The sequence below is a fragment of the Orbicella faveolata genome, unplaced genomic scaffold (assembly GCF_042242905.1).
Source record: "Orbicella faveolata isolate gen_17 unplaced genomic scaffold, um_ofav_v1 contig_36, whole genome shotgun sequence".
NCBI classification, from domain to species: domain Eukaryota; kingdom Metazoa; phylum Cnidaria; class Anthozoa; order Scleractinia; family Merulinidae; genus Orbicella; species Orbicella faveolata.
Genome location: NW_028301565.1, coordinates 9,030,788 through 9,058,194, shown reverse-complemented (window position 1 = coordinate 9,058,194; position 27,407 = coordinate 9,030,788). Strand labels below are relative to the sequence as shown.

At 38.4% G+C, this 27,407-nt stretch overlaps 1 protein-coding gene and 1 non-coding gene across 3 annotated transcripts; both read right to left on the bottom strand.

Annotated features, from left to right (window-relative positions):
- On the bottom strand, positions 1-26,330 carry LOC110060448 (uncharacterized). 2 transcript variants are annotated; one of them, XM_089274738.1, is made up of 7 exons: positions 26,117-26,330; positions 18,685-18,761; positions 8,801-8,956; positions 7,813-7,867; positions 4,219-4,473; positions 2,372-2,452; positions 1-2,117 (listed from the first exon to the last, which is right to left on the bottom strand). In XM_089274738.1, exons 3-7 carry the CDS (start codon positions 8,911-8,913, stop codon positions 1,464-1,466), a joined length of 1,158 nt encoding a protein of 385 aa, XP_089130864.1. In that variant the 5' UTR covers positions 8,914-8,956; positions 18,685-18,761; positions 26,117-26,330; the 3' UTR covers positions 1-1,463. The 2 variants fall into 2 exon arrangements, with proteins under 2 accessions (XP_089130864.1, XP_089130863.1); XM_089274737.1 differs by lacking the exon at positions 26,117-26,330 and adding an exon at positions 18,847-18,911.
- Trnat-ugu (transfer RNA threonine (anticodon UGU)) lies at positions 8,300-8,372 on the bottom strand. Its single transcript has one exon. It is a non-coding gene; the product is annotated as a tRNA-Thr (tRNA).
- Positions 26,331-27,407: the final 1,077 nt, after the last annotated feature.

Sequence of the window (27,407 nt, the reverse complement as noted above, 5' to 3'; positions counted from 1 at the left end):
CCATAAAAAAATACTTATTTTAATTTGTCCTCCTTTTGAATTGCATCATTTTAAAAAGTACACTCTTAAAACCGGTGTCGAGTTGTTATATTATGCTCTAAAAACATAAAATTGGTCATAAAATTACTATCTGCTCAACTTTACATCAATATACTTAATCTAATTTATATATTTTCTTGATCTTTTACAGGGTGTCACCTGATTCAATTTTTACGAGACAAATAAAATACAATGATACAAGATACTATCACGCCCTTGCAAGAACTGAAGCAACATTCCGTTTATCACTGTTTCGTAACTATCACAGGCATGCGGGCTAATCCTATAGCTATAACTTAACGCATGTATTCTTTGAAATTAACTAACTAAACCTATAAACTTACTCTATTTCTTTAGTTATTAGGCTGTACCTGTTTTCTTTTTTTTTTACCTAAAAGCTGTACAGCTTGTTCCAAACAGTAATGATATTTCACGTGCGCATTCAAACCCATATCTCACAAGTCTGTGAACACATTTCAAACAATCTCAAAACTGTCCTTGGGCTACAAAAAGCTGATGCTGCTTAGCGTGCCCAAGTGCCATTTGATAAGAAGGCTTCTAAAACTCATTTAATATTCATCACGTTGAAACACGGGAAATCATAACCGTGACGGTGTTTGGATATCTGAACTTAAGTAGCTTAAATTTTAACGATTTTATTTCTCCGTCTTTCAATTTTTTTTCTTCTCCGTATTTCCTAATTAAGATCAGACATCCAAACACCATCACGTAAACTCGCATTTTTTGAAATATACCATACATAAAATGTACTTTGATGGCATCTTTGTTTACCAGCGCTGGTTGCCTAAATGCCTCGGGTACAAGTAACAAAGTCCTTTTCTATGTTTATCATTACCCTAACTATAAAGATAAATAAATGCTCTTAATTAGTACTTTGCAAATGCTGCCATAAGCAAATACCTACAACTCAATTCCAGAAGTTTTCTATCGGATGACGTACAAAAAAACACTTAAGACTAACCGTGTGTCTGTACTGTTTTGTTTTCTAGTTTCTTCTACAAATCTTTTACAGTTTTCAACACATTTCTTGACGATTTGTTGCTGAATGGTCAGTGATTGCTGCTGAACAATTAGAAGGTAGCTAGTAGCTCTGTTTGGCAATTACACGAGCCACGCCGTTGATTGTATTTTAATGACATAACCCCTCCTTATTCTTGATACGTATAATACATAGTACTTATTTTTAGAAAGTCTTGTAAACCAACAGTGATAAAGAACCGTATTTAAAACCCCTACTGCATCCAGGAGCCTACAATCGTGTATTGGTCGATGGCGACAAAACGCAAACTTTGGCATATTCCAACCAGTAGCCTAATGATGCGTATAAGGTTCCGCTTAAACTGAGTTACTATTTTTTTTTTTACTGACTTCTAGACTACAGTGATAATTGCATGTACTAAGACTCACGGAGCACCCTGTATAGTAGGTGCTCCACAAACTTCACAAACCAAGTGTAATTTAGTAATTGTTTTGGTCAAGTTATCCACCATGACTTTGAGTGATTGTGAACGTCGCTCCAATGTTTGGATCCCTTCCTCCATGTCTACTTTCACGTTTCTGATAAATCTACTGAGTTCTTCGTGAGTGTGAGTTTGCATGCTCAGAAAATGGAAAATTTCGGTGAACTGATGCTGAAACACTGACTTCATTTCACCAAAATCGCTTTGAAGCTTAGCAGCATCGTCTTTAAGAACTTGAACAGTGTTACAAGTCATACGATGGTCGGCTTTAATTTGCTCTACGCTAATCTGTCTAGAACGAATGAGTTCTTCATGATGTGCTACCTTGGTTTCAACGTCAGCCAATCTGCTTTCAACCGTCTTGTTATGGGTCATATCTGAAGCTGAATAACCAAATTTGCCTCCTATTCCGTTTCTGTTGTAATCTGGTCCGCTCGATGAGACAGACATCAAGAGACCAAACGCTGACTGCAAGGCACTGACTTCTTCAGGCTTGAGAGCTTCATCACCTTTCGCATACTGGGTCACAATCATGTTAGCCACGCGGAGTGCAAGTGGAATGCTGTTTACGTTTCCTTGTGCAGCAAGCTCTCTTTGCTGCAAATTAAACGTTAAGACACCATGAAGAGTTACTTTCTCCTGGTACACAGTTTGAACCTAGGAGTATCATCGCAATCGATCACACCATGTATTCAATAAGTCACCAATCAACATGATCAGGGGCCACTAAGACGAACAATTGTTAAAAATAGTGAACTAGTGCAAACAGATAGCCACATCCCACACTGGGAAATCAAACCCTTGAACAAAGAGTACATCCAAATGGAGTAAAGGTGATAAACCGTAATTACCTCGCTCTCGTTGCTAGAACAGGGACTTTGGACGCCACTGAAGTCTTCATGGACTGGACCCACTTCATACTCTTCAGATTTCTGGAAGTTAGACAAGCTCTACGTCAAAGTTATCCAAACGTCATCATTGACAAGTAGCAGAGGCAAAACTAATTACATGCAGAGAAAAGAATGCTAATTGTAGTTGATGTTTTTCACTTGTTCATTTGGACACTGGCCAACAATTAAGAGTCCCTGTCCATAAAATAATATGAAACATAGCTCGGCAAAATTGGCCACTCGGCAAGGATCGAAAATTCGATTCCGCTCATATTTTTATGGTAGATAGGCTTAAAGGCATGACGAAAACTACTGGATAGTTTTTTTGGGCAAGATATCCTTTTATTTCAAAGAAAAATGCAAATAACCAAATCCCGTTAAAATCGTCATTTGACTCACCATTTTATTAAACAAGTTCGAGAGCCTCACAAGCGAAACCACATTATTCTTCCGTCTTTAGAACAATCAAATAGTTTTTTTGCAATGTTTACATGTGTACTGGGTTGATTTTAGGGAATGTTGCGTTGTCTTTTTGGGTGCAAAATAATTAAATTTCGAAGACATGTATTTCATTCACTTAAAAGTACTTCATGAGTATAATTAATTTTCACCATGTGCGAAACCTTCAAATGGAATGATTAAGCTTCTGGTGGGTGAATCGTAGGATGGTCTACAGATTCCTCTACTGAAAGTTGATCTAAAGTGAACTTCACAATACTTTCCACGATCGGATATAAAACAAATTATTTGGATTGCAAAAGATTCGAAATAATTTGGAACTATTGAGTGAGCAACAAATGGAGCTTGAACTTTGGACAAGTATGTCATCAGAAATGCGTCTTAAAATCATCACAAAACGACAAACAAACTTGAAGTGACTCAAAAATATTTTTAACATATTTGAATTAAACTGTTAAATTTAAAAAAAAAAACTATCTATGTTACAGTATATATACAAATTTAACGTTACTCTCACTCAGAGATGGATATCTCATAAAAGCATCGCACAGTGTTAAAGATTTCACTAAATAAAACTCTTTCAAGGTTTTTGGTATTCATGTGAAAATTTAGCTACCTAAAAATATAAATACATTAAGAGTTTTATTTTCAGTTGGTGGTATAACCCATCAAGGGGAATATCAGAGTAAGAGGAGGCCGAAATAAAGAAACCCACAGTTTTCTGAAGGGAAAGTAATCGAGTGCTTACAATAGAATTATTAGCCACATAAAACTATTTGGCATTTTTATTGGGGTGCAGTCAGCATAGAAAAGGTCACACTCAGACCGACTCCCCACAGAAGAATAAGGAATGAAATGGAGATATAGTAGAGTTAACCGAGTGGTGGCTATAGCAAGCAGTGCTCTTATGCATGAGTGACTGCAACATACCGACACATCCTATTTGTAACTGACTGATTGACCGATCAATAACTGATGGACTTCACTTGCTTTGTAATTAGGTATTACAAAAGCATATGCTACTTGCCTGTCAGTGAGTGAATAGCTTAACATGCACAGGGACGCAACTGGTGTGCAATCACTCAGTCCATGATTTTCCTGTTCAAAGTCAGTGAAAAGCATATTCACTTGACCAAAAAGTCTAACATTATCTTCACCTATAACTTTCCAAGCATAATTGATGACACAAAAGGGTATTTATTGTAACTGCTTTTTATGACAAAGGAAATGACCAGTTTTACCTGTAATCTTTGCAACAAACAGAACACTTTTGGGAAATGACATGGCAATATTACTCATAGTAAATATTGCTATTATAAAATTTAAAGCTATATAATGTTAAGACTTGCCTTAAATTTCCCCAAAGTAATAGTCTGACCAGTAGCCTCCACATTTAGTTGCCTATTGCCAATACCACCAACTGCCGGGCATCTAAATTCCACAACTTTTTCAGCCAGCTGTTCTTTAAAGCAGCTTGTCCTTTTACCTTCAAATTCATTGAAATACATCCCACTATATTCAGCTTGCTCTGATACTGTAATTTCATCCTGATTACAAACGTTCTTCCTATCATAGCACACAGGATCGAAATGTTTCTTGATGTCCTAGAAAGTAAAGGGTTTTTGTTACATGTCAGAAATTATATACTAGTAAACATTTCAAAAGTAGAGTTTCTCTGAGCACATTAATTAAAATATCAGTAATAACTTCAACTTCTGGCGGTGCATTTTATGATTCCATGAGAAATTCACAATTCAAGTCAACACTTAAAACTAAAAAAACAATTAACAAGGGTTATTGGCCGTCTTACCAATTTCTTGCAATCTAATAAGTCTAACTTTCTATAGAAAAGTGTATGTATAAGAACAAAGAATATAGCCAGGAAGTAAAACAGACTTACGTATCACTTTAATAACATAACAAATAGTATAACCTTTTACCTCTATTGTTAGATAGGTAATCTTTTAATTTTCTTAAAGTGGATAGACCACTGAAAAAGGAAGGAGAACTATCAAGTAGGAAAGAGAATGACAATTAGATTTAACTCAAGTAAGCGGCAAATTATATTTATTTAGTATAATTTATTATATTATGCTCAGTTACTTGTAAAAGTAGTGTCCTTACAGAATCAAATGGTATATGTATGGGACACATATGGCCCAAGCTTAAGTGAAAGAAGCTATGGCCCATACTAATGTTTGGTAGGTGGATTTAACATGGGCTGTTGCCCTTAATACTGGCCCATTACCCCAAGGGGGTCGTGACAAGAAGGAAAAAGTGATTGCCCTAAATATATCAAACCCATACAAAGCCACTGTCTCTTACTTTCCTTACTCTTTTGTTTATTGCTATATGGGATGGCTACTGTTTGTAAAGTTCTATACATTCTGCATAACATGTGGTTTGGGATTGGTATAGGTGTGCAGGGTTGTCATTAAGTTTTAAGTCAACTGTAGCCTTGATGTTCACACCGGTAAAAAAACTTGTCAGATGAATTGTATGAACTATAGAACAGTTCACCCATAAAATCAAGGGTCCATCAAGCATACTCAACCGTAACAGGTGTTACAAGTTGCCGCCCTTAATGAAAGCCCTGGGTGAGCCCCATACCTGCATGAACATCACCTGATCCTGACACTGTTCTATGGGATTGCTACATATTTCACAAAGTCCCATATAATTCCCCTTGATAGTAGCTGGACATATACCAACATCTGATATGGGATTGCTATGGGACCTTTTATTCAAGTCCAATATCAATACCATTGGATCCAGGAACTACTCCCGCATATAGCTTATAAACATAAGCAAGCTCTCTGCTCATTAAGCTAATAAGTTAATGGAGCGTGACATACGTTCTCAACGAGCCGTTCATGGCGGCATCGCTTTCTATAGAGCTACTGAGCAGTTATATTCCAAAGGTCAGCAAACTGTAAGCTTTATTGTAGCTAAACCTAAAACATTATAGCTTTGTTACCTTCAGAACGTTGTAACAAACCACAGCATTGGTGCAAAGCATTAAAGCACTATTCATGTTAAGATGTTACACATGCGAGGGTAAGCTGTTCAGTATTACAGCTTACCCTAGAAACGTCTACATTTAAAAGCTCAAACAACATTTCAGAGTTCATTTCATGTTTGACTAAGCAACACAGTTATTATTTACTGTAAATCTATTGTAAATTTTTTCTCCCTCCCTCCCTTTGGAGACAGGGTTGGTCATGTATTCCTACATGATAAACAAACGGCCACTTATGTGTAGTGTGGTTAAGTCTGCACAGTGACTTCCCCCAAGCTTGTTTTTTCATCGCCTTTGAATATTGCTTGCTAACTGATACTCTTGTCCGATCCAGCACATGCTGTCTGTCATTCAGCTCATTATAGTGCTGGGAGATAAGTGGGGTTGTTTGTCACGCTATCGATGAAAGTCACATGGGCTAAGCAATCGCAAGGCAGTGTTCCCCCATTAATAATATACATGAAAAAAATACTCGATTCTGATTGGCTGAGAGCAGTGCTGTTCAAGTGTAACACCGGTGCAAAAAGTGTAACACCAGTGCAAATTACACATCGTAATTCTGGAATATGATTGGCTGAAAGACCAGGAAATTTTCAAAGCCAATGATATTACGTAAAGTGATGAGGAAAATTTTGCATGGAAACTTTGAAAAACGTTTTCTCAAGTGAGAAAAAATGGCTTCAAGAAAGGTCTTCCAGCACTTCCTCCACGCAATTTTTTTCATGTTTATATTATTAATAAGTAATCATACAGTTTTGCACTTGTGAGTTTTTCAAAAAGCTGAAATTTCACTCTCTGAAGTAGCTCGTGCATTTTCAGCTTTTTGAAAAATTCAGTCGTGCAAATTAATTCCAAATTGAATTCGAAACCGTATGATTACCTATACTAATGCCAACACAAATGGTATGCTGTATCTTGAAATGTTACATCTAAATGTTTCAAGATTTCTCAATGCTCCTTATTCCTAGCCATCTTTCTCTCTTCTCAGTTTACTGTTGAGTTATACCCCTCCCTACTTTCACGTCTATAACATGAACACCTCTATATTACGAATAGTTCACTTGGTCCCAGAAAAACCAGGCTTTACTTCTATCCCACAATACAAACATTTACTATCTCCCAGTGTTCTCCTTTTCAGGTAAAATTTACTGGCAGTAGCACCACTTATTACTGCATAATTCTTGAAAATTCAACAGGTAAAAGAAAAAATATGTAGTTGTTTCACCAGTGCCATTGGTATATTCTTGTGAAAAAATAAATACACAGATTAAAAAGAAAACCGCACCATCTATTCGTTTCAAACTTCGAAGCAAGACCTGCAAATTTTTGGCGGGCATTCTGTCACAATAATATTCCATTCTGGCAGATGTCATTCATTTGCAAGTGCATCTGTTTTTCATGTTCAGTTTCATGATGAAGCAGCAGACAACAATGTTCTCCTTTCTGTTTGTGGATGAGGGCAAGAAGTTGCAAACAGAAACAGTTACAGGTAACACTAATTTTAAAGAAAAACAAAATTTTATATTTAATGTGCAAGCAACTGGAAATCCGTTACTTGAATTTCACAACTGTAAGTATCAGCATATCAGGAGAGGACTTCTGTTGCAGAATTGACCAACATTCACATGTGGTGATGTAAAACTTCAAAAGGCAGTCTTGACATCAAGAAATGCTTCTCATTAGGGTCAACAGTGTTTAAAATAAAACTCTTCTAGAATACAAATGCAGCGAATTTTGTTCTGATTCACAACCACATCACATTTCCCGGGGAGGGGGGGGGGGGGCAGTTAATAGGGGTTTGACTGTGGACTCAACTGTATACCTCTTGGGTGTTTCTCTGTTTATTAACAATGAACTATTAATTTAAGGCTTCTCACATTTTTCTGAGTACCAAGACACTCTTTAGTTAACTATGGAAACTTACCTCAAAATGAATCAGTGGTATCTCATTCAATGGACAAATCATCCTTGAACTGGTACTGAAAATTGTGATTAAAATAATACAGAAAATTGTTACTTTTTCATTTGAGCAAAACCCTACAGAACATTAGTTATTGTCATTGATACCAACAGGCCTTTGGTGTACTATATTCCTAAATCTCCAATAGGTAAAACCTAGTGCCCATCAGGCTGGTGTTTTAATACAGCTTCCTTAGCAAGAAGCAACCATGAGTCTTTCTGGTCCTCCCTGAATAGGATGCTAGTCCATCATAGGGTTACCCCTCAGCATTAAATTCCCCAGTATCCCTTTATACACCTGAGAGGAGAGAGTAAAGTGTTTGCCCAGGAACACAACATAATGACTCCAACAAGGGATTAATTAATATTATTAATCATTAAAGTGAAGAATGATCATCGCAGTAAATTTTCCAATTTAAGCAATTGGAAAGAAGAAGCCTGAAAAAAAATCAGGGCTTCAACGGGATTCGAACCCGTGACCTCCGTGATACAGGTGCAATGCTCTACCAACTGAGCTATGAAGCCACACATTGGGAGCGAGGCCACTTAATTGAGTTCATATCTTCCCGTGAGGAGTGAAATGATGTGAAGTTTATATGAAATAATTCATATATGAATTGCGGTTGTAGATGAAAGTGGAGAATGATCATCGCAGTAAATTTCGATGCGATGACCATTCTCCACTTTCATCTGCAACCGCAGTTCATATATGAATTATTTCATATAAACTTCACATCATTATTAATCATTAATAATAATTAATTTTAATTGAGAACTAAGGGCTACTAACAGTATTCTGTAGGATAACTAGAAAAAGTTGACATACCATGTTCTACAACTTTTTACAGAACCACACTCTCTGTGACTAGTTAAAATTCATTAATTTTATACCAGATGTAAAGTTGGTGTTGTTTTATTCCAACATATTGTAAGGGATTCAAATTGTCACTTACCATAAAGTAATATTTTTACCGCCTGAACAGCACAAATAATTACCATTCCCTGCCATCACAGCACTATTTAATGGCAGCCCACAGTTATGACAAATTAGATGAAGCCAGTCCATTAATTTGGTTCTAAAGGCTCTTGATCTGTCTAGCTAAGGGTTTCTTAATAAAAGAAAAACAGTACACTGTATTAATCACAGATTTACAACATCCTTGAATTTAACCTCAGGCAGACTTATAGGCTCAAAATATAGGAAAAAATTATTACGGGTTTTCACTTCGATAGTTCTACTAGCCTATGTGTAGGCAATGAGAGGGAGGGCAGGTAAAGCCTAGTGTCCATTAGGATGGTGCTTTAATGCAACTTCCTTAGCAGGAAGCAACTATGAGTATTTTTGGTCCTCATGCTAGTCCATTCTAGGGTAGAAGCCAGTTCATTTTACTTTCCAAGAACTAAATTTACTTTCTAATGGAAAGCGGGTGAGTGTTAGTGTTGAGCCCCAGGAGGGAGAAGAATAAAATTTGGGTGCAAGCGCAAAGTACAAGGAGAGATCAAGCTAGACAGGCTATCAACAGGAGGGGCTGCAGAATCATTTCTGCCATGCACTCTCTGTCGCTAACTAGTATGCAAATTTATACAAGTTTTCTGTTGAAAGTCGGGCCATCAAAATGATCATCAAATGACTGTGTGAAACATTTACAACTACTTAACAACTACTGATTTCTGGAATTAAAATTCCAGAAATCAGCAAAGCAAAAGATCATGAAATGGTAGATTTGAAGTGCAATAAAGGCAAGTGGGAAAAGGATACAAAATTTAAGCGTGTTATGTAGGTATTCTTGCAAGCAACACAAACAGCTGCAATTTAAGTTACTCAAAGCAATTAAATCCAATCACAGGATTTATGTGCACACAGAAGGTTGACAACATTGACAATAACTCTCGATTACCATATAAGGTATTACTCTCAACAAACAAACCCACCACTGGGCTCAAGAAATCTCCCAAGAATCCCTACATTTCCCAGGGCTAGCAAACATTCTCATCAGGAAAGCAAAAAAAATTGTCTTTCTAGCTCAGAGGACTTCCACTTACGGGGAGACTAGGGTTTTGTTTGCAAGCGTAAGACATTTTGATTTCTTCAATTACGAGACTGAGACTTCAAAGTGTTTTAAATGAGAGCTCTAGACGTTCAGGTTCTAAGATGTTCAGATGTCATTTAACTATATAAAAAAAATAAACAAATCGGTACTTCACGACTTTCTTAGCCTTGAAAAAAATTGAGACTGCGAGGCAGCTTTCTGAGAAAAATCAAGACTGCGAGACGCACATGACTGCTGAAAAAACGAAAATGTGAGACCCATGAAATTCAGCGAAACTTTTGCGAGACCCATGATGGTTTTTGAAGGACCATTCGCCACCCCTGACAGACATGAAATAGTTTTCAGTAGAATTTATTTATATTTGTTTGAAATGTTTGAAATTTGAGAAATTGTAATTTAGGCAATTTTGAGTAGACTGTTTACAGCCCTCTATTTTCTCATATTTTTATTCCATTGTTAAACACACAGATAGAGTCGGGAGATAACTGGACGCCAGTGCAAAATGGAAGACTTGTCTTAACTTATTGCTCCCTTTGCTCACAAACCCCACCCCCCACTCCTGCATGCTTCACTCTCGCTGTGAGCAGTCTAATTTTGATAAAGAAGCTCTGTTTCTTATATACTAAGTACAGCACAACTTTCTTGTCGAATATATTTGTTCAGAAATACCAAGTGATTCTAAATAATGTTTTGATTTTGTAGTGGACGAATCCACTTAGCTCCAGCATACTATATTATATCAAATCTCAAGTACTTGACTATTATGAATGTTTTATTTTTTAAATTTGTATCTATTATAAACACAGTTTTTTAAAAAACTGGCTGTCAAATATCGAATAAGCTGCTTTTTAACACCTTGTAGCTTAGCCAACAGTTCTAAGAACTGCAAATCTCCACTGTTACTTAGTAACTACCAACAGTGTCACGCAACCTGTGGGAAACTTTCGTCGTGTTATCTGCTTCCATGCCGAGGCCAAGTGAACAGTTCAATGTAAAGGCCTGATAAGTTTGGAAATCCCATGATATTTCTAAACTGAGGTCAAACATTCTCAACAGGTTCAAATTGAAATTATGGTGGAAAAACGGAAATAATTTCTGACTGCCAGGTAAATAGTTTTTTGAAAAACCGTGCCCTTGAGTCACAAAAAGCTCAGACCATTTGTGACCTGCAAACCCAAAAACATTGTATAAAATCGCTTGGTGTTTCTGACCAAAGATCAAAATACTTGAATTCTCGCGGGAGGTTTCAATTGATACTAACAATAACTTTTTTCTGAATATATTATCCAAGAATTTTGGACTACCAGGTATCTAGTGTTTTGAAATCCCATGCCCATGACTGTGAGTCAAGATTTTTATAGCATGCCAATTAAGGCTAAGAGAATTTGTCCACTACAAAACCAAAACATTGTTTAGAATCGACTCACTTGGCATTTCTCAATATATATCCAGTACTTTCAGAGCTGATTTCAATTGTGATTTTTGAAGATATTATTCTGTAAGAGTTGACTCCAAAGACAGCGAACAAAATTTTTTTGTGTTGAAGCCGTGAGATTTTATGGTACGCCCAAGCTCGCAAAAAGCTTTAACAGTTGGAATCACTTGACATTGCTAAACAAAGATCTACTGTACAGTTGTAAGAAGAATCAAATCAGTTATTCCGTGGGATTTCTATTCAGACCACTGGGTAGGCTAGCTTTTTGAAAACACTCCCTGGCTGACGGGTATCTAGACACAATGTTATAAATAATTATTTGCTTTGCTCAAAGTTTTCAGAACTCTACTCACAACGTGCACTTGTTGGTTCAATTTGAGCTCCTTTGACTCCTTTGACTCTGAGATAGGCTGGTTGCAACTAACAGTGAAAGAGCATTTTCGCTTGAATAAACAACTCACACTCCAGCCGATTCCAGAAAACAACTCGGGTCTTGATGAGCCTATCAATTATGCGATTCAAACATGAAAAATTCACGTTTCATACACCTTAAATAAACAAAGTTTTAGGCAAATGAACCGAAATAAACAATTAATCCCACACCAGAAAGACTAAACACTGAAAAACAACCTGGAATAATCTTATTCAACGCTTTGAAGTCTTGTGACATCCCAAAGGAAAATTAAGTGTTCTGATTGGCTCGTCCCAAATATCAACATCTGTCTACAACCTAATATGGCCAAAACAATCTCACGGCACCGGAAATTTTCACTTACGCAAAATCCAGCTGAGAAAATCTGAGAGTAACCTGCAGCATAAACCTTCACATTACATATGGCACTACATAGCTGCTGCCTCATCAGACTCGCATTTTCACTTGTCTGACTCACTGGCAATGACATATCTTTGTTTGGGAGCCCCATTTCTTGTAGTTTTTGTTTTTCTTATGCTGAATATGTAAATAGAGGATATTACACGGTGGCGAGAAGATATGAATTTTATGTTCGAGTGGCAAGAACAATATCTCACGAGTGAGTGAAGCTCACTCATGAGATATTGTTCTTGCCACTCGAACATAAAATTCACATCTTCGAGCCAACGTGTAATGTTCTTTTTATTATATGGAGAAACCAATTCAACAAAAGCAAAAGGCGGGAATCGTGAGGTCATTGAACGATACGACACTCACAAAGGTGACATACGGAAAATACGCCACTCGGGTCCCGGATGAAGTGGCGTATGGAATCTACGAGTGGTTTAGTTCCCAGTAAAATACTCTTCTCCATATAATAAATAGACCATATTTGTATTCTCCGATTTGAACTGGATCTAGCTTACAATGGAGGCTCATGCGGGGGAATATCATTAAAAAGAGATAAATCTCATTTGCATTTGAAAAGAGTCCGGCAATAGCCCTAGTTGCAAGCTAGTTCCAGTCCAATATATACTGAGAATATGAATATGGCTTGTTGACTTTCAGTTTCAGAGGTGGCGGACTGTTTTGAAAAACAGGGGGGGCGGGCTCATTGTTAAGCCAAGTGCATACCTCTACTCATATTTTCCAAAATGTCTTTTGCGTTGTTTGTTTGCCCAAACAAACTTCTTTGCAATGTCAACAGTATTCAATGCGTCCAAAATAAACTTATGACAATACAGGAAATTTAGTCTTCGTAGGGCACAAAATACAATCTCAAACAGTTTGTGGGCCTCTCCTAGTAGTGTTTCAGTGACAGGAGTTTGCAGGCATTCCCTCCCTCTCACACTTCTCATCAATTCACATGTGTTAGTACCCCCCATTCTCATGAGATTCCTCTTCGCCCTCTCCTTTTACCTCATTACAGGGCTTCTGATAGGTCATGGAAAAAAAGTCAAATTTTGGGCCACTTAATTCAGAGACAAATTTGTGGAAACAGCCAATTTCACAGGAATTTCACAAGAATTTTCAGGGCAAATTTCACCAAAAAACAATCAGTAAAAACAGTCAATTTCACAGGAGTTTTTTGGGACAAATTTTGCTGGATCTGCACTGATTTAACAAATGTTTTTAATGTAAAAAGACAGCAATTTTGCCAATTTTTGGGAGGAAATGATGAGCCTTAGCCTATGCAATAACAACAGCAACAGAAACAGTGACCATTTACTTATAAATGTCGCCTTTCTAAAACTAGCGATTTTGTGGGAAACTCTGAGTATTAGGATGTGCTAAAAAACCCCACTTGCTTTGCAACATATTGGGCAAACAGTCTAAATCAGACAACTTTCAGATATTTACAGCTGCTTTCAGTGTTGCGTGCATAGCGACTATCTTTCGACATGCTATCTCTCTTGACATGTTATGCAACCAGGCCTATGCCAAAAATGTAACAACTGACTTCTTTACAGTCAAACTTGACTTTTAGTCATGAAAAATGGATTTATTTGACATCAACCTAAGGCTAGGAATATCAAGAAGTCATTCTGTGAGAGATAAACTGACTGTTTTGCATGTTTACATCTTTCAAATATTAACTGATCGGCAGCAGCCCAATTCTACAAAAGTCACTATTGAGAGCCAATAGACTACACTAAAATCATTTGGGAAACATGCAAAGTCCACAATCTTCTTCATAATTTCATTTGAGGTCAGTAATTGCGTTTGCAGAACGCAGTCATAATGCAGACTTAAACGAGGTTTTATGAGACAGTGGGTTAAGGTTGGTAGGGTCTTACGATACCAATTTGGCCGCCCCGCAGCAGGGGAGAAAATGAATGACGTCATCGCCAAGCCATGTGCTGTACATTTTGTGTCCATCTGCTACGCCATTCTTTCTTTTGTGGCTTCTTTTGCAGTTTTCAACATTTTAGAGTTTTCTTTGAACTGGTTTTTCACTCTGATTGCATTCGACAAAAATGGGAATGCAGTCCAAAAGCCGACTAGAGTGATATTTTTTTTTTGGCCGGGCAAAAACGAATTAAATCACTGCAAAGCATGTGCACATGAGATGACTTGCTTTTTAGATCATTCACGACTGCTCATTTGTTGTTTTGATTCTGGACCATGGCTGGCCTGTTTGGTCAGGATGCGAGATGACATGCTTTTGTTACATATCTGGGACAACAATATTTATTCCGTTTACGAACACCACTGAATCACCTTGGCTTTGAGCTGTTAACCATGGGAACAGCTATATTTCATTGGCTATATTTTGATTACATTAAACAAATTTTGTCGACTTTAATTAATTAGTTCCAGTTGCCACAAATAGTTCAGTATCCAGCGAAGGTCAAAATTGAGTCAATGGAAGAATACTCTGAAGCCAAGATCTATAACAGTAAGCCAGAACTAAGGAACAGCAATGGAAATGCTGACTATTTTCATTCATCCACGGAAATATTCAAATCAGTTGCCAGTCGCACAGAGTTTGCTTACGATAAACCACAGATAAACCGGCACGTGAGTGCAAATGTTAGCTGATATTTGTGCTTCCAGCTTAGAACACTAGATGTAACACAAGTATATTTTTAAAAATTAGTCTTTATGCTTAAACGTTAGTAGTAAAGGTGGAAATAAGATTTTAGCATGACTTTTGAAGGCAAATGTTCTGTTAAACTTGTGACGTACTGAAACTGGAGCCGTCACGCAACATGTCAACAATAAAGCAAGGAAATCAAATACAGTCGAACCTCTATTAAGTGGCCCCCTATTAAGCAGCCCCCTATTAAGCGGCCAACCTTTATTTGGCAGTCAGCAGCCACAGTCCCAGAAAAATTGTCAGCTATACACTGTTATAAAAACCTCTATTCAGTGGCCACCTCTTTTAATTAAGCAGCTGCAGTCAGCTTCTTGCCGTCCAAAGAGTGATTTTGTTTTGTTTCATACCCCTATTAAGCAGCCAGTTGTCTTGTCTCCTGGAGTGGCTGCTTAATAGAGGTTCGACTGTAATCCACAGAAAATAGTGGACTTTGTCATTATGTTATATCTGTCTGTTCAACTTCAGCTGTTCACAAAGATAATGATTTCAGCTTAACAGACAGCTATTTAAGTTATATCACGAACGTAGAACGCACTCATAATCTTTGATTACTACTAGTTATCATTTAGTTGTCATTTGTTTCGCTAACAACCAGAAAAATTGCCAGTTTCACAGTTAAACGGTCTTTCAACTGTTTACACAGCATGTCGAAAGATGGTCAAAAGATGTCACCTAAGCACGTGACACTGAAAGTGGGTGTAAACACAGGGTCCAAAATTAACTTTTTTAGGCAGGCACCAACTGGAGACTGAAAAAAAAATTTCAGTCGCCATATGGAAAAATGTGGTCGTCAAAGTGTCAATAAAATTTTTCCTTCGCAGCGAAACACAAACCAAACTTTTTGCTCGCCAGATGGAAAATTCTGGTCGCCAATTTTTGTTTTAAGAATCAGAACGAAGAGAACGCGTTTGGGGCTGCAATGATGGCGATTTTTCCGCTAATGATAAGATTAAATACAAACACGCTGATTATTTATACACCTACCACTGAAAAACCACGACTAACGAATTGAATGCCGGCTATATACGCAGTTTCATGCGACTGTCAAATGTTTTAAGTCAACTTTATACCTTCTCTTGTCTCTACCTTTTGGAGAAGAAATGTACCCGACTGAAAACTGCCGTTTGGTTCTTTGCTCCATGTGCAAAACGATCTTTCCTTTCGCGCTCTGTCAAGACGATCAACAGATCGCCATGTTGAATATCGAAATCTTCCACTAATTTCTTCGCGGATGTTCCGTCTCCACTTTGTAATAAATTACGGAAAGAGTTCAGGGCATCTTTGGACACCACATCGCCTGAATAAATATTCATGGCGAAAGAACGCATGTGGCCTTCTGCGCCCGCAATATGTATGTTATGGGAAACCGCTGAAAAAACATAGCAGCGAATCGAAGCTTCACATTGATCATAGCTGTGAAACTTTGTGGTTGATTTGTAATAACAGGAAAATCAGTTTTACACTTCAAAAGTAGCAGAAAGGTAAAAAGTAAGTGGCCAATTGGCGGGCGGCTTTGAATTTTATTTTAATCGATTTGGCTGAAAATCAAAGTTTGTGTAATTATCGTGGCTTGAAATAGTTAATCGCCTGCTGGCGACCAGTTGTGAAATTCTGGTTGCCAGTGCAAAATTTCTAGTCGCATTGGTGACCAGGAAAGCGCAATTTCGGACCCTGAAATAAGGGATCATCATTTGCTCTTTTAACAACAATCTGATCAAGAAGTGCACCAATGGCAAAGCTTTTTACATCCTGGCCACTGCTCAGTTATTTGCAACATTAATCTAAGACTGCCTGGTTAAGTTTCAAATATATATATAGATGTGTGAACGATGTTGGTTTGCTAACGATGATGCCTTGGAGAAAAGGATCCAGTGGATACAGAACGCTTCTACTTTAAATAATCATAGGTTGAATAAACAGAAGAAGATGCGAACTTTTCTCGTAGGAGGTCTTTAATTCAAGTCAACGTTTTGCCCATTCGGGCTTCTTCAACACTAAGAATATCAATACTCGGAATAAAATTTACAAAAAGTGAAAAAGCGTTAAATAAGTTATAAAACAACAACTCACAAAGAGAACAAAGAAATAAAAAATTTTCCACATATTGTTCTACTGATGAGTCATTTAGTAAACACTCTTGTGAGTGTAAGGTTTATCTATATAAGTGAGGTTATAACCCTAATTTGGTTTCACAACAGTTTGAGAAAGCCCAGTCTATTCCTAGACAAACATTGCTTCAACCCCAGCCTGAGGAGTCCAAACAAATTTTTCCACTTGTGCTTGATTTCAACCCTCGCTTACCCAGTATTGGTAAAATTATTAGGAAATACAAGCACCTTATTTATGATTCACCATCTCTTAAAAGAATTTTTCCAGTAGGGTCCATCATTCCTGCTTTTCGTAGAACTAAAAACATCAAAGAAATCTTGAGCAGTAAACCTTGTGAGCAACATCGCACGTCCGATAATCAGTGGGGTTGCTTTAAATGCACAACCAAATGTGATCTATGTCGCAATTATTTAAAGGAATCCAATTGCTTTACCAGCACTAGTACTAGCAGGACGTATCCTATTACGCAGATTCTCAATTCGGAAATCAGGTTAAGCTCCGGCCTGATGATCAAGCCACTTGGCTCGTATGCAAACTTTATCCTCTTGGGGTGGGTATGGATATTTTCTGGAACTGCACATTAAATTAATTAACTGCACATTAACTGCACATTAAATTAATCATTACATTGTCACCATTAATTACAAGACGAGTATAAGAGTAATACGTTCTTGTAAACATAATCTCACAATTAATTGAGCAACTAGATTTTTTAGTGCATAAACACGCCATAAACACACCCTCGTCCGGATCAGTGCAATTACTAAAATCTCAGCACATATTTACTTTTAATTAATCTTTTTCCATCCACAAATACATATAATACAACTTGCATGAACACAATGCAAGTCCCTGAGGGTCCTACGATTTCAAACATTGTTTTCAAAATATTCCTACATTTGCAAAAAGCAATTGGTACATAGTCATTTCCAACACAAGGTACTACAGAAGGTCATTGGAAATTCTGAGGGGGAGAAGTTCACATGCCAAACTTTTTGAACGAGTCCGTACAGTTTTATAATTCTTGGTTTTCATGTGACGTAGTCATATTCCAAAATTAGAAATTATCCTTCCTTCTGAGGTTTTAGTTTCATCAGATAAAAGGCCCTGTAGGAACGTGACGTTTGGCAATGTTTTAGCTCGACAGAGTTCTTCTTTTTGTAACAGAGCACTCCAAGCTTTTGCGTTGCGTGACATGAAAATGGCGGCCAGAAAAGACTGTCGCGTAGGTCAAAAGACGAGTTATCGCTTTAGTTTTTGTTAAATAAACGGTGCTTGCACTAGAAGAAGCATTTATTTCAATGTGTCGGAGCACTAGAGTAAAAATGTTCGTTTCAATAGCAAAACTCAAGGACGGATGTTTTTGTTATTTTACGGTCGCCATGTTTGTGCCCCTCCGAAGGGCACAAACATGGCGTCTCCATACAAAGCTCTATAAATTTGGATGACACGCTTCTGCGAATAACAGGCGAATGAACAACAGCAGAAACCTGATTCTTGGCGAGGTTATTTATATAGCAATCATCTATCATATCCTAGATTCTTGAATTTATTTATTGAATGGTTACGATTTTTAGTTTTGATCACATGACTGGTGAAAACCAAGAATAAGCTAGCTTATGCATAGCAGAAGCCTTCTATTTCCCCATTTCCATATCGACGATGAAAAATTGCTTAGCACTGGTTTCCCCCGAAGTTCATTCAACACAAGTTGTCTGAATCGAACTTACCGAGTTTTCGATTCGGCACAAACGTCATAAGCCATGACGCGTTTATGACAGGGGATTCAGGTTCGTCTCTTGGAAAGCTGAGGAAAGATTGAAGCAAAATTTCAGCTCTAACTACAATGGGATACAAAAGTTTTGAAAGCGAACTCCAGATATGTTACTTACTGATGTTGTTCAGCCATTACATACCACCGCTTCGTAATATGGTAGAGGGTGCAATCCCCTATCCCATGATGCAACGAGTTGAAATTAATTCCAGGCTCACACCCCTAGTGTCAGTAGCCAGAAAGGTCCTACACATGGGTTGCATTTCAAAACCTCTTAAAACACTCGGATCGGAGTCTCCTATTGCCCTAGCTATTTTTGGAATGGTCTAGCGTCAAAGAAAGCTAAAGCCTCGACCAGACTGGCAGTCGCTTTGACGAACTTTGATACGGACGTATTTACTTTGAATCTGTCGTGAGTAATCGTGAATGGTCTTAGTGGCTTCGAGCTTTGACAAATCACCCAAATAACTCAGATTAAAAGAAAGTAAAATACTACATCTAGGAGAAGGGTCCGTATGGGTACAATCGAGACAACATATAATAGCTTTTTTACGTATGGCACGGCATGCAAGAAATGCCTACCGCCATGCAAATGTTTTCCAGAATAATGAATTTTATCACAGTTTATCGAGCTTCAGCTACATATCCTCGACTTTTCAAGATCGTTCCCCAATTTAAGGATTTATTGCTTTTAAGATGATGACCATGATGTTTTCCGTCGTGATTTCCGTCCAAAATTTATAAACGTTACGGTCGGTTTATTTTATCCGAGAAATTTGCTTCGGTAAGCACTAGTTCTTCAAACTTGATATGTACACTTCGTACCTCCACGCCAACGGCACGCAAAGATGATTTTGAGCTTTTCAATGCAGGGGCGTAGCGTGAGATTTTGAAGGTGTACGCACAACGCTGAAATTGGGTGCACCGAAGGCGCCCCAAACTAGGGGGTTTGGGGGCATGCTCCTCCAGAAAATTTTGAAATTTAGGGTCTCGGAAATGCCATTTCCAACAATTTCCGTGGAACTTTTTTTATAAATAAATGCGAAGGAAAATGCAGTAGTTAGTTGTTTATTTTACCCATCTCTAGTGTTTTCGGTAACCTACAACAAAAAATGGGGTAAGACAATGGTAAAAACAGGGGTTCACAAGAAAAGGGCAAGAAATTAAGTCTACCCTTTAGAAGGGCGAACTTTGTTATAACATCATCAGTTTCAACGTCCTTGTACTTGTGAATGTGCAAAATTGCTAAAGCGCTCAATCTCCCGTCTGCCATGGTACTTCGTAAGGGCGTTTTTAATCTCTTCATACTGCGGAAACTACGCTCAGCAGTGCAAGCAATCTCGTTCCCACAGTCTCCGTTCCCCTCGACCAGCGGTCGGAAAACGTGAGCTCTGGGAGCAACCATTTTGAAATAACCGAATTCTGCCCATCCGGTTTCACTGCGCAGTCTGCATCTATGGCGTACGCCTGAAATGGACAGGTCTCAAAAACCGCTGAGCATGCGCACTCAGTTCCCGCCTTCAAATGTTTCAAAATGGCGGACGACGAATAAGATTTCGCCACGTAATTCAGCCTTTCATCAGGCTGCTCATACATTTATTCAAACTTCCATAATCGGTTGAATTACGCCTTCGACGTTTCTAGTTTGTCTTGGCATTGTGTTTAGTGAGATCGGCGGTCATTTTCTACAGAGTATTCACCCTTACCTGGTTCCCCCTTGTGTTAACGTTCGCTACTGGTGGAAGAGAAACTGGACTCTGATTTTCTCGTTTGTTAAGACGGCCCAGTGTTTGTTAAGCTTGAGATTTGGACTACGTTATCGTTGTTTCTTCCGCAAGGAAATATCAAAAATGACTTTTTTTTCGTTTCCATGGTTTTGAGAAAACACTTCCCAAAGGTATTATATGGTTGTAAACCGAAAGGAGCAGCTCAGTGAAGCTCTTTAACGATGAATAATGGCTGGATTAATGGCAATCTGCCGGCAAGACCTCGTCCGAGCGGATGCAAAAAGTGACTCTGTGAGTAGAGACAAGTTGTTTTCTCATTAGGCGTTCCTTTCTTGTTAAATACCATCAAGATTGTAATTCCCATCATTTAATCAATGCTCTATTGTAGTGTATTGCACGCCTCTCTTTGTTCATGTAAAATAAAATAGGATTTGTTTAGAATATCAAGATGGAGTTGTAGTCTTTCTTCTCAGCGTCACGGTTAGCTGTCGAATTTTTCCCGCCATTTCAAGGTGCATCCACTTTGAAAAATTTAGCTTACCTAACTCAAAACAAGCAACTGGATTTCTCTTAGATCTTGTTGTACTTTTTGTGGAAATCAATAATATGCGCCAAGCGACAACGGGCCCTTCGAGGCGGTAAAGAAAAGGATTACTCGATCAGATCGCTGTTAATGAAATGAATTAGGGGAGGGTATTTTTTCTGTTCTTTCGGCCAAATGAAAATTCACGGAAAAATATTAAACGAGACAACTTGTTGCTTTCCGCAAAGTTCCGCTGGTGACACCTGATCAGGGAGGCTGACTAAAGTACCCCTAACATTACAGTGTTCGAGAGCCTGGACCACAGCGATTTAGCTTTCTTTAAACCCGAGCATTTGCAACAAACACTTAAGCTTAAGTTAATTCAAGCAGACGCACAGGAGCGAATAGTTTGCAGCAAACATTATATTTCGCCGAAATAGGTAGGTACATAAGCTTATATTCAAGCTTACTTCTCAGAATTAAAAATAATCGTACACTGTAGTAGGATGCAAGGTTGGTAGCATAAGCACTTCACTGGCTTCTGATCAGGGCATTGTAATGGTTTCTTTTGTTTTTGAAGCAATAAAGAAAAATTATCTTGCACCATACAATACCTGCGTTTACTTTACGGAGCATCCCTAAAAAGGGCTTTCCAGCATCAGTACCAAAAGTTTAACATACAGAAAATGCTTTACTAGTTGACACAACTCAACCTAAAAGACTCAACTTATTGATTTTTAATAAAAACAGAGAGCCAGATTTATAAAGCACTCCTGGGTCAATGTGTGATCCAAGTATTGCTGGAATATAAAACCCAAAAAACAATATTTAGGATTTAAAGTGAAAAAAAAAATTACTTCATGAATCTGAATGTCAGAAAAAAATGTATCATTCAATGAAAATGTCTGTAAGAAAAAATACCAATCATCAAATCTCGTTTCCCCACAGGTATACAGGTATAGCATCAAAATAATTACATCAGACCTTTTAAATCATTCAGCAGAATGCTAACTTAAATGTCGCCAGATTACAACATGAAAGCATACACAATGTAGTTGAGGAGCTTGAACAAGTCAGTGCAAAGTTACTGGAGAAAACACAAAGTAACTGTAACCCTATTTTGACTGGCAAGTTGTGCATCACCAGTCTCCGCCCCAACCATTCCATTCAAGTGAAAAAAAAAATTGTGATCAAACATGTAAATTTAATTTCTTATTTGAAATTGAAAACAGACAAATAAGTCAGTTTTTACAAAATCCAAAAGAAGCTGCAGTTTGAGAATGGGATCATTATAAACCTTTCCCCCTAGAGTCAACCATCACTCTGTAGTCAAGGCTCATTACAAATTTTAACTATATTTGAGCATGCATCAGTGCTAATAAACAACAAAAGGGCTGAAGTGCTAACCCATGTTTAATGAAGGTATCAAGATAATATTATCCTTGACTGTACTCAACTGTTAATACCGGTAGAAATTAAAGGAGCTCAGTCACGGTATTTTGAGTTATTTTGGCCACATACAAAATTACCTTTAAATGGTAGGAAACCTGAAAATAACAGTTTAATAAGATAGAAAAACACCAAAGACAATGATAAACCATAAAGGAACAAGGATGGCTAAGGATGGAGCAGATTAACATGGATTACAAACAACGAATTTGAAAAATTGAGGCTAAATTTTTTAATATGTGCAAACCGTGACTGAGCTCCTTTAAAATGTTGTGAACATTTGTAGCGGAATCAGAATTTGGCAAACATGTTCAACAGTTTCACAGAGCACTGACCAAGCTGAAGCACTATACACAAGGGTGGTAAACACCTCTATGATCTGACTGAAATGGAAGCTTTCTGTGATCAGCATTCTGCTGGACTGTTTGGTCACTTGCAAAATACATGTATCTACAGTAGTTCAGAGACAAAATGTTTACTTTGCATTTTATCAGGGACATCTGGCATAACATCTTTTTGTGTTTGTGTGCCTGCTAGAAAAACTCTCCAATCCAGAGGGCAAATGGCTCAAATCTCAAAATGAAAGGAGCCAGTCACAGTTCACTGATGTGTACATGGTTCTTGGGTTCAGCCGCCACCCACAGCCATTACTTAACTATGAAAAGACCTTGGTCGACAGACAAGAAGACAGGAGTACAAAAACAAAATTTGTCTAATAAGGGAGGCAATAAACGTGAGATCACATGTTGCTAATAATCATCAACTGGAATTAAATTAGTTAGTCTGAGCCAGCAATTTTTTGGTATTTCCACTCTGTGCCCAACTTAGAAAACAGAAAAATTTGTTGTGGATTATAACAAAATTATTGTCCAATCAATGATCGTAGACAGAAGATGAGTCTACTTTGCATTAATACAAGGAGGTAATACCAGTAAGAGTTATGATAGAAGTTTCAGTGTTACTGTATACTCCGAGAGCAGAAATGTACAGTGTTTCACCCAAAATTTGCAGAATAGAAAGTTCACGCTCTCCATCAAGGAAGACATTTTTTTGCATGCCAAGCACTATCTGGTCCACAAGTTCCGTAGCAAGTACCACTTGGCATATGTGCACTGCAGTTGTGGATGTACAAAGTCACAACAAAATGGAAGTAGTTGATTTGGGAGATGATATCACTAGGAGTCACCGCAATGTTCACGTGACCATGGAGGGTGGCACAGTCCGCCCTTGGCAAGGGGCTATTGACGTTCAGCATCTCCTTGGTGTTGTATCCGTTGAAAGAGGAAATTATCACTGCCAAAACTTCCTTCAACATCTCCCTCTGCAATTCAAAGAGTTCAACTGGTCAAATGCTGAAAAAAGTTTTAAGGAATGAAAGTAATCTATGTTTGTAAAAAAATGCAGTGTGCTTTAAGAATTTAGCAAGACATAGGACATGCAATGGTTTGTGCTGCTAAGGTATGGCACATAATTTTCAGAACCACCTTGAAGTTTTCACAGGGAAAAAGATTGAAATCCTTCACTCTAATTTTAGAAGGTAGCTAGTTTTGTAACTGTGTAGGAAAATCAAATTTTCAAAAGAGGAGGCTTTAGAAGCAATAAATTGCCTCAAAACTGTAACAGAATCATTCAACCTGTGGTAAATTGTTGAAATTAACTCAAGAAAAACTTCAAAAAAAATTGTCAAAATAATTACGGTTAAGAATCTCCTGGTTTTTTCCATTTTCGAATTCTTAAGTAATGAAGACATTGCATGGTCAGGTGCTATGGCCACTGGTATGGAATTTTATTGGAAGGTGGAAACATCACGAACATGTATTGTGAAGTGGACATAATATAATGAACTATTATTTTTGAAAGTTGTACAATGTAAGTTATTAATGACCTTCTTAACTGTATGTATACAGAATTCTGCTTACCAATTTCTTATTCTTGACTTTTACTGTATGAGCTGAGGTGTATGCCAATGACAGCTCAGCTTGAAGAAAACAAAAACAGTGGAGATGAAGACGACGATGAACCAGAAGAAAGCTCAAATAGAGAGTCAGAAAATCGCGGGGATGACAAGTTCGATGATCGATTACAGGAAAAAGGTTGATGACATCAAAGCAAGCAAAATCTGCGGAGCGCTTCTGAATTTACATACCCTGGTCCCAGAGATTTTTCTTGATTTTTCTCCGCACGAGAGAGCCTCGAGAGAGCCGCGAAGTGGTGAAAACACGAGTCGCGAAGCGGCGAGAAAGAAAAACGAGGTTTTTCTTTCTCGCCGCTTCGCGTAAAGAAAAATGAAGAAAAACCTCTGGGACCAGGGTAGAATTTAAAAGGAAACGAATCCACCAGAGATCCTTCCATTATATACAAATCCCAAACAGAAACCAATGCAAGGATGTAGCAGAATTTCGCGCCGAATTTGCTGTGCTCCTCTAAGCGCAGGCTAACATCGTCGTTGTCGGCAAACATCAACTGCAATCCATTGATTTTATGCTCATCCTCGACAACCCAGTCTTTCTTCATAAATAACCATTGATAAAAGTGCAAGTATACTGACAAACTGGCCAAGGAAAAAGCACCAACTTGTGGTGAAAAGAGCACAGTCAAGCGCAGTTCACACAAACTACCGTTCAATGGCCACTCGATCGCGCTTCCAATCCCCGCAGTAAGTCAGCGGTCAACGTTCTGCGCACGCGTCCTTAAAAAAAGTCCCCAGCCAATCAGCGGTTTTTGAGACCTGTCCCTGAAATGGTTGCTCCAGGGCTCTCGTTTTCCGACCGCTGGTCAAGGGGAACGAAGGCTCTGGGAACGAGATTGCAGTGCAAATTGACACAGGATACATCAACTATGTTATCACAGCAACATAAACTCCGGGATAGAATTGAGGGTTGGCATGATTAAGAGTCTCAACCAAAGTCTTTGGCTTCACATTACCATCCATTCCACTCCACTTTTGCCTCCATCTTTTGACCTCGGATTTGAATTCGCCCTTAGAGATATCCATGTCACTGCCGAAGTAGCAGTAGATATCATTAACGGCTCTTTCTGTTAGCTCAGAGAGCTTCGCTGGAATATAGAATTAAAGCTAAAAGGGTGTTGGCTTCCTGAAAACATATCTATGTATTAGCTAGGAATTGGAGGGATAAAACAAAGTCGTCGTTTATGGATTAATTAAAAGGTACTGGAAAAACAAACACACGCGCCAGTATAATTCCAAATTTAAAAATTGTTCCTATTTTATGGCAACTCTGACAAATGCTTTAAGGGAATAATAAAATTTTTTTTCCAGATTTCAGCTGTACGCACGGGCGTACGTGCGTATATGGATGCTACGCCCCTGCAATGTCTTATCCGAGTCTTACGTTTACTAAAACGCAAACCGCGTTATTGAACGTAATGAAGTGATAGAATTGAAGGAGAAGGTACCAAAATGTTTTGAAAAGAAAGGATGAACTAGCCCAAATTAACCACTGAATTGGAGCTGTATTGCCCGCTGGGTGACAGTAAAACAAAAGATTAATTGTTTCACGTGAAAATCGAGGTTGCGAATCTTGTTTACGAGAACAATTTTACAAGCTGCAGTCACCAGTTTAGCGGGAATACCCCAGAAGGACAACTGACATGTTTCCAAATTGATGTCATTCAGAAGACAGCTTCCGCGAATCTGACTGGCAAATCGTGAGGCATGCATTACAAACCTTTCGTTTAAATTACATCAGTGTGTTTTACACGCAGAGGCCTTCCTCCGACTTCCTACGCGGCGTGGGTGTCCGGCTGTCTACGGGCAATGCTTTCAACTGACATTTTCAAAGACATGCATTGTCAATTTTTTCAGTAAGTCGCCATTCGGTATCTTCGCCTTGGAGTCGTCGAGTCAGTTCGTGAATCGGTCATGTATGGAATGTTTTTTCAACATTAGTTAAGCATTGTTAGTTAAGTTGATTAACATTTCTACTGGCTCCTTCAAATGCGGCAGGTTTCTTTCACAGGTCACAGGTCACAGGTCACAGGTCACAGGTCACAGGTCACAGGTCACAGTCAAAAAACACTAAAACTCGCGATGTAACAATTACCCGAGATCTGTTTAGGTTAAAAATTGAAATCTCGACCAGAGGAACAAACTCCATGCCATTCCTTGTTTTCCGGCGGGATCATTTGCTGTCCACATCGGGGATCATTTACGGTTCGGGATCTTTTGCGGTCCAATTTGGAGATCATCTGTGGTCGGGGATCATTTACAGTACTGTACACTTGTACAGTTATTACATTCTCGAATTAGTTGGAGAAACTGTGGAATGTTTACCATCGTGTACAAATATTGCGTAATTCTCACGACCATTGCCAGAGAAGTTCCTGAGGTTGTCCGGTTAATAGAGGTTTCACTATCTAAGTTTACAACCACACTTTTTCCGTGATGAAGTGACCGACACAGGACGCCCAGCTCAATAGTAGCCTCCGAATTCGAGCAAGCTCACGTGGTAGTTGTTGGAAACACAAAACAAGACATAAAGTAACGAATAGATAAAGGCCTGGGAGGACTCCCATATAAAAAAGACGGGGGTGCTCGTCGTACCTTTCAGGGGTTAAAAAAGCGATTTCGGTACCTCTTAGGGTGTTCAGTCTCAGTAGGTCCACAGCGGGAACTTTTGCGGTACCGTTTAGGGTATTGAGTCGAAAAAATGTGACTGGAGATAGTGCGTTGTTTTCGAATTGGTTCCTCTCAGGAGTAAAAAACATTTCGAGCCACACCCAAAACACAGGATCTTGGTACCTCTCAGGGTTACTTTTCAAACTTTCCGACCAGCATCCCCGTCCTTTTTAAATGGGAGTCCACCCCCACCCCCACCCCCCGTCCTCCGTGAGAAGGGTTTCTAAATTGGTAAGCAACGAGGGTAGTTACTTTCGAAACTTTACGATGATATACTGGTAGAATTCTACTTCTAGCGTGAACGTGGAACGGTACACGAAGCGCAGAGATCGATGGTCTAT

Excerpts from the sequence above, each read along its gene's own strand:
- LOC110060448 (XM_089274738.1), bottom strand. The coding sequence starts at position 8,913 with ATGGACTGGCTTCATCTAATTTGTCATAACTGTGGGCTGCCATTAAAT. Across the intron at positions 7,868-8,800 it reads GGTAAAAATATTACTTTATG|TACCAGTTCAAGGATGATTT; the intron begins GTAAGTGACAAT and ends CACAATTTTCAG. Across the intron at positions 2,118-2,371 it reads GTTCTAGCAACGAGAGCGAG|CAAAGAGAGCTTGCTGCACA; the intron begins GTAATTACGGTT and ends TTTAATTTGCAG.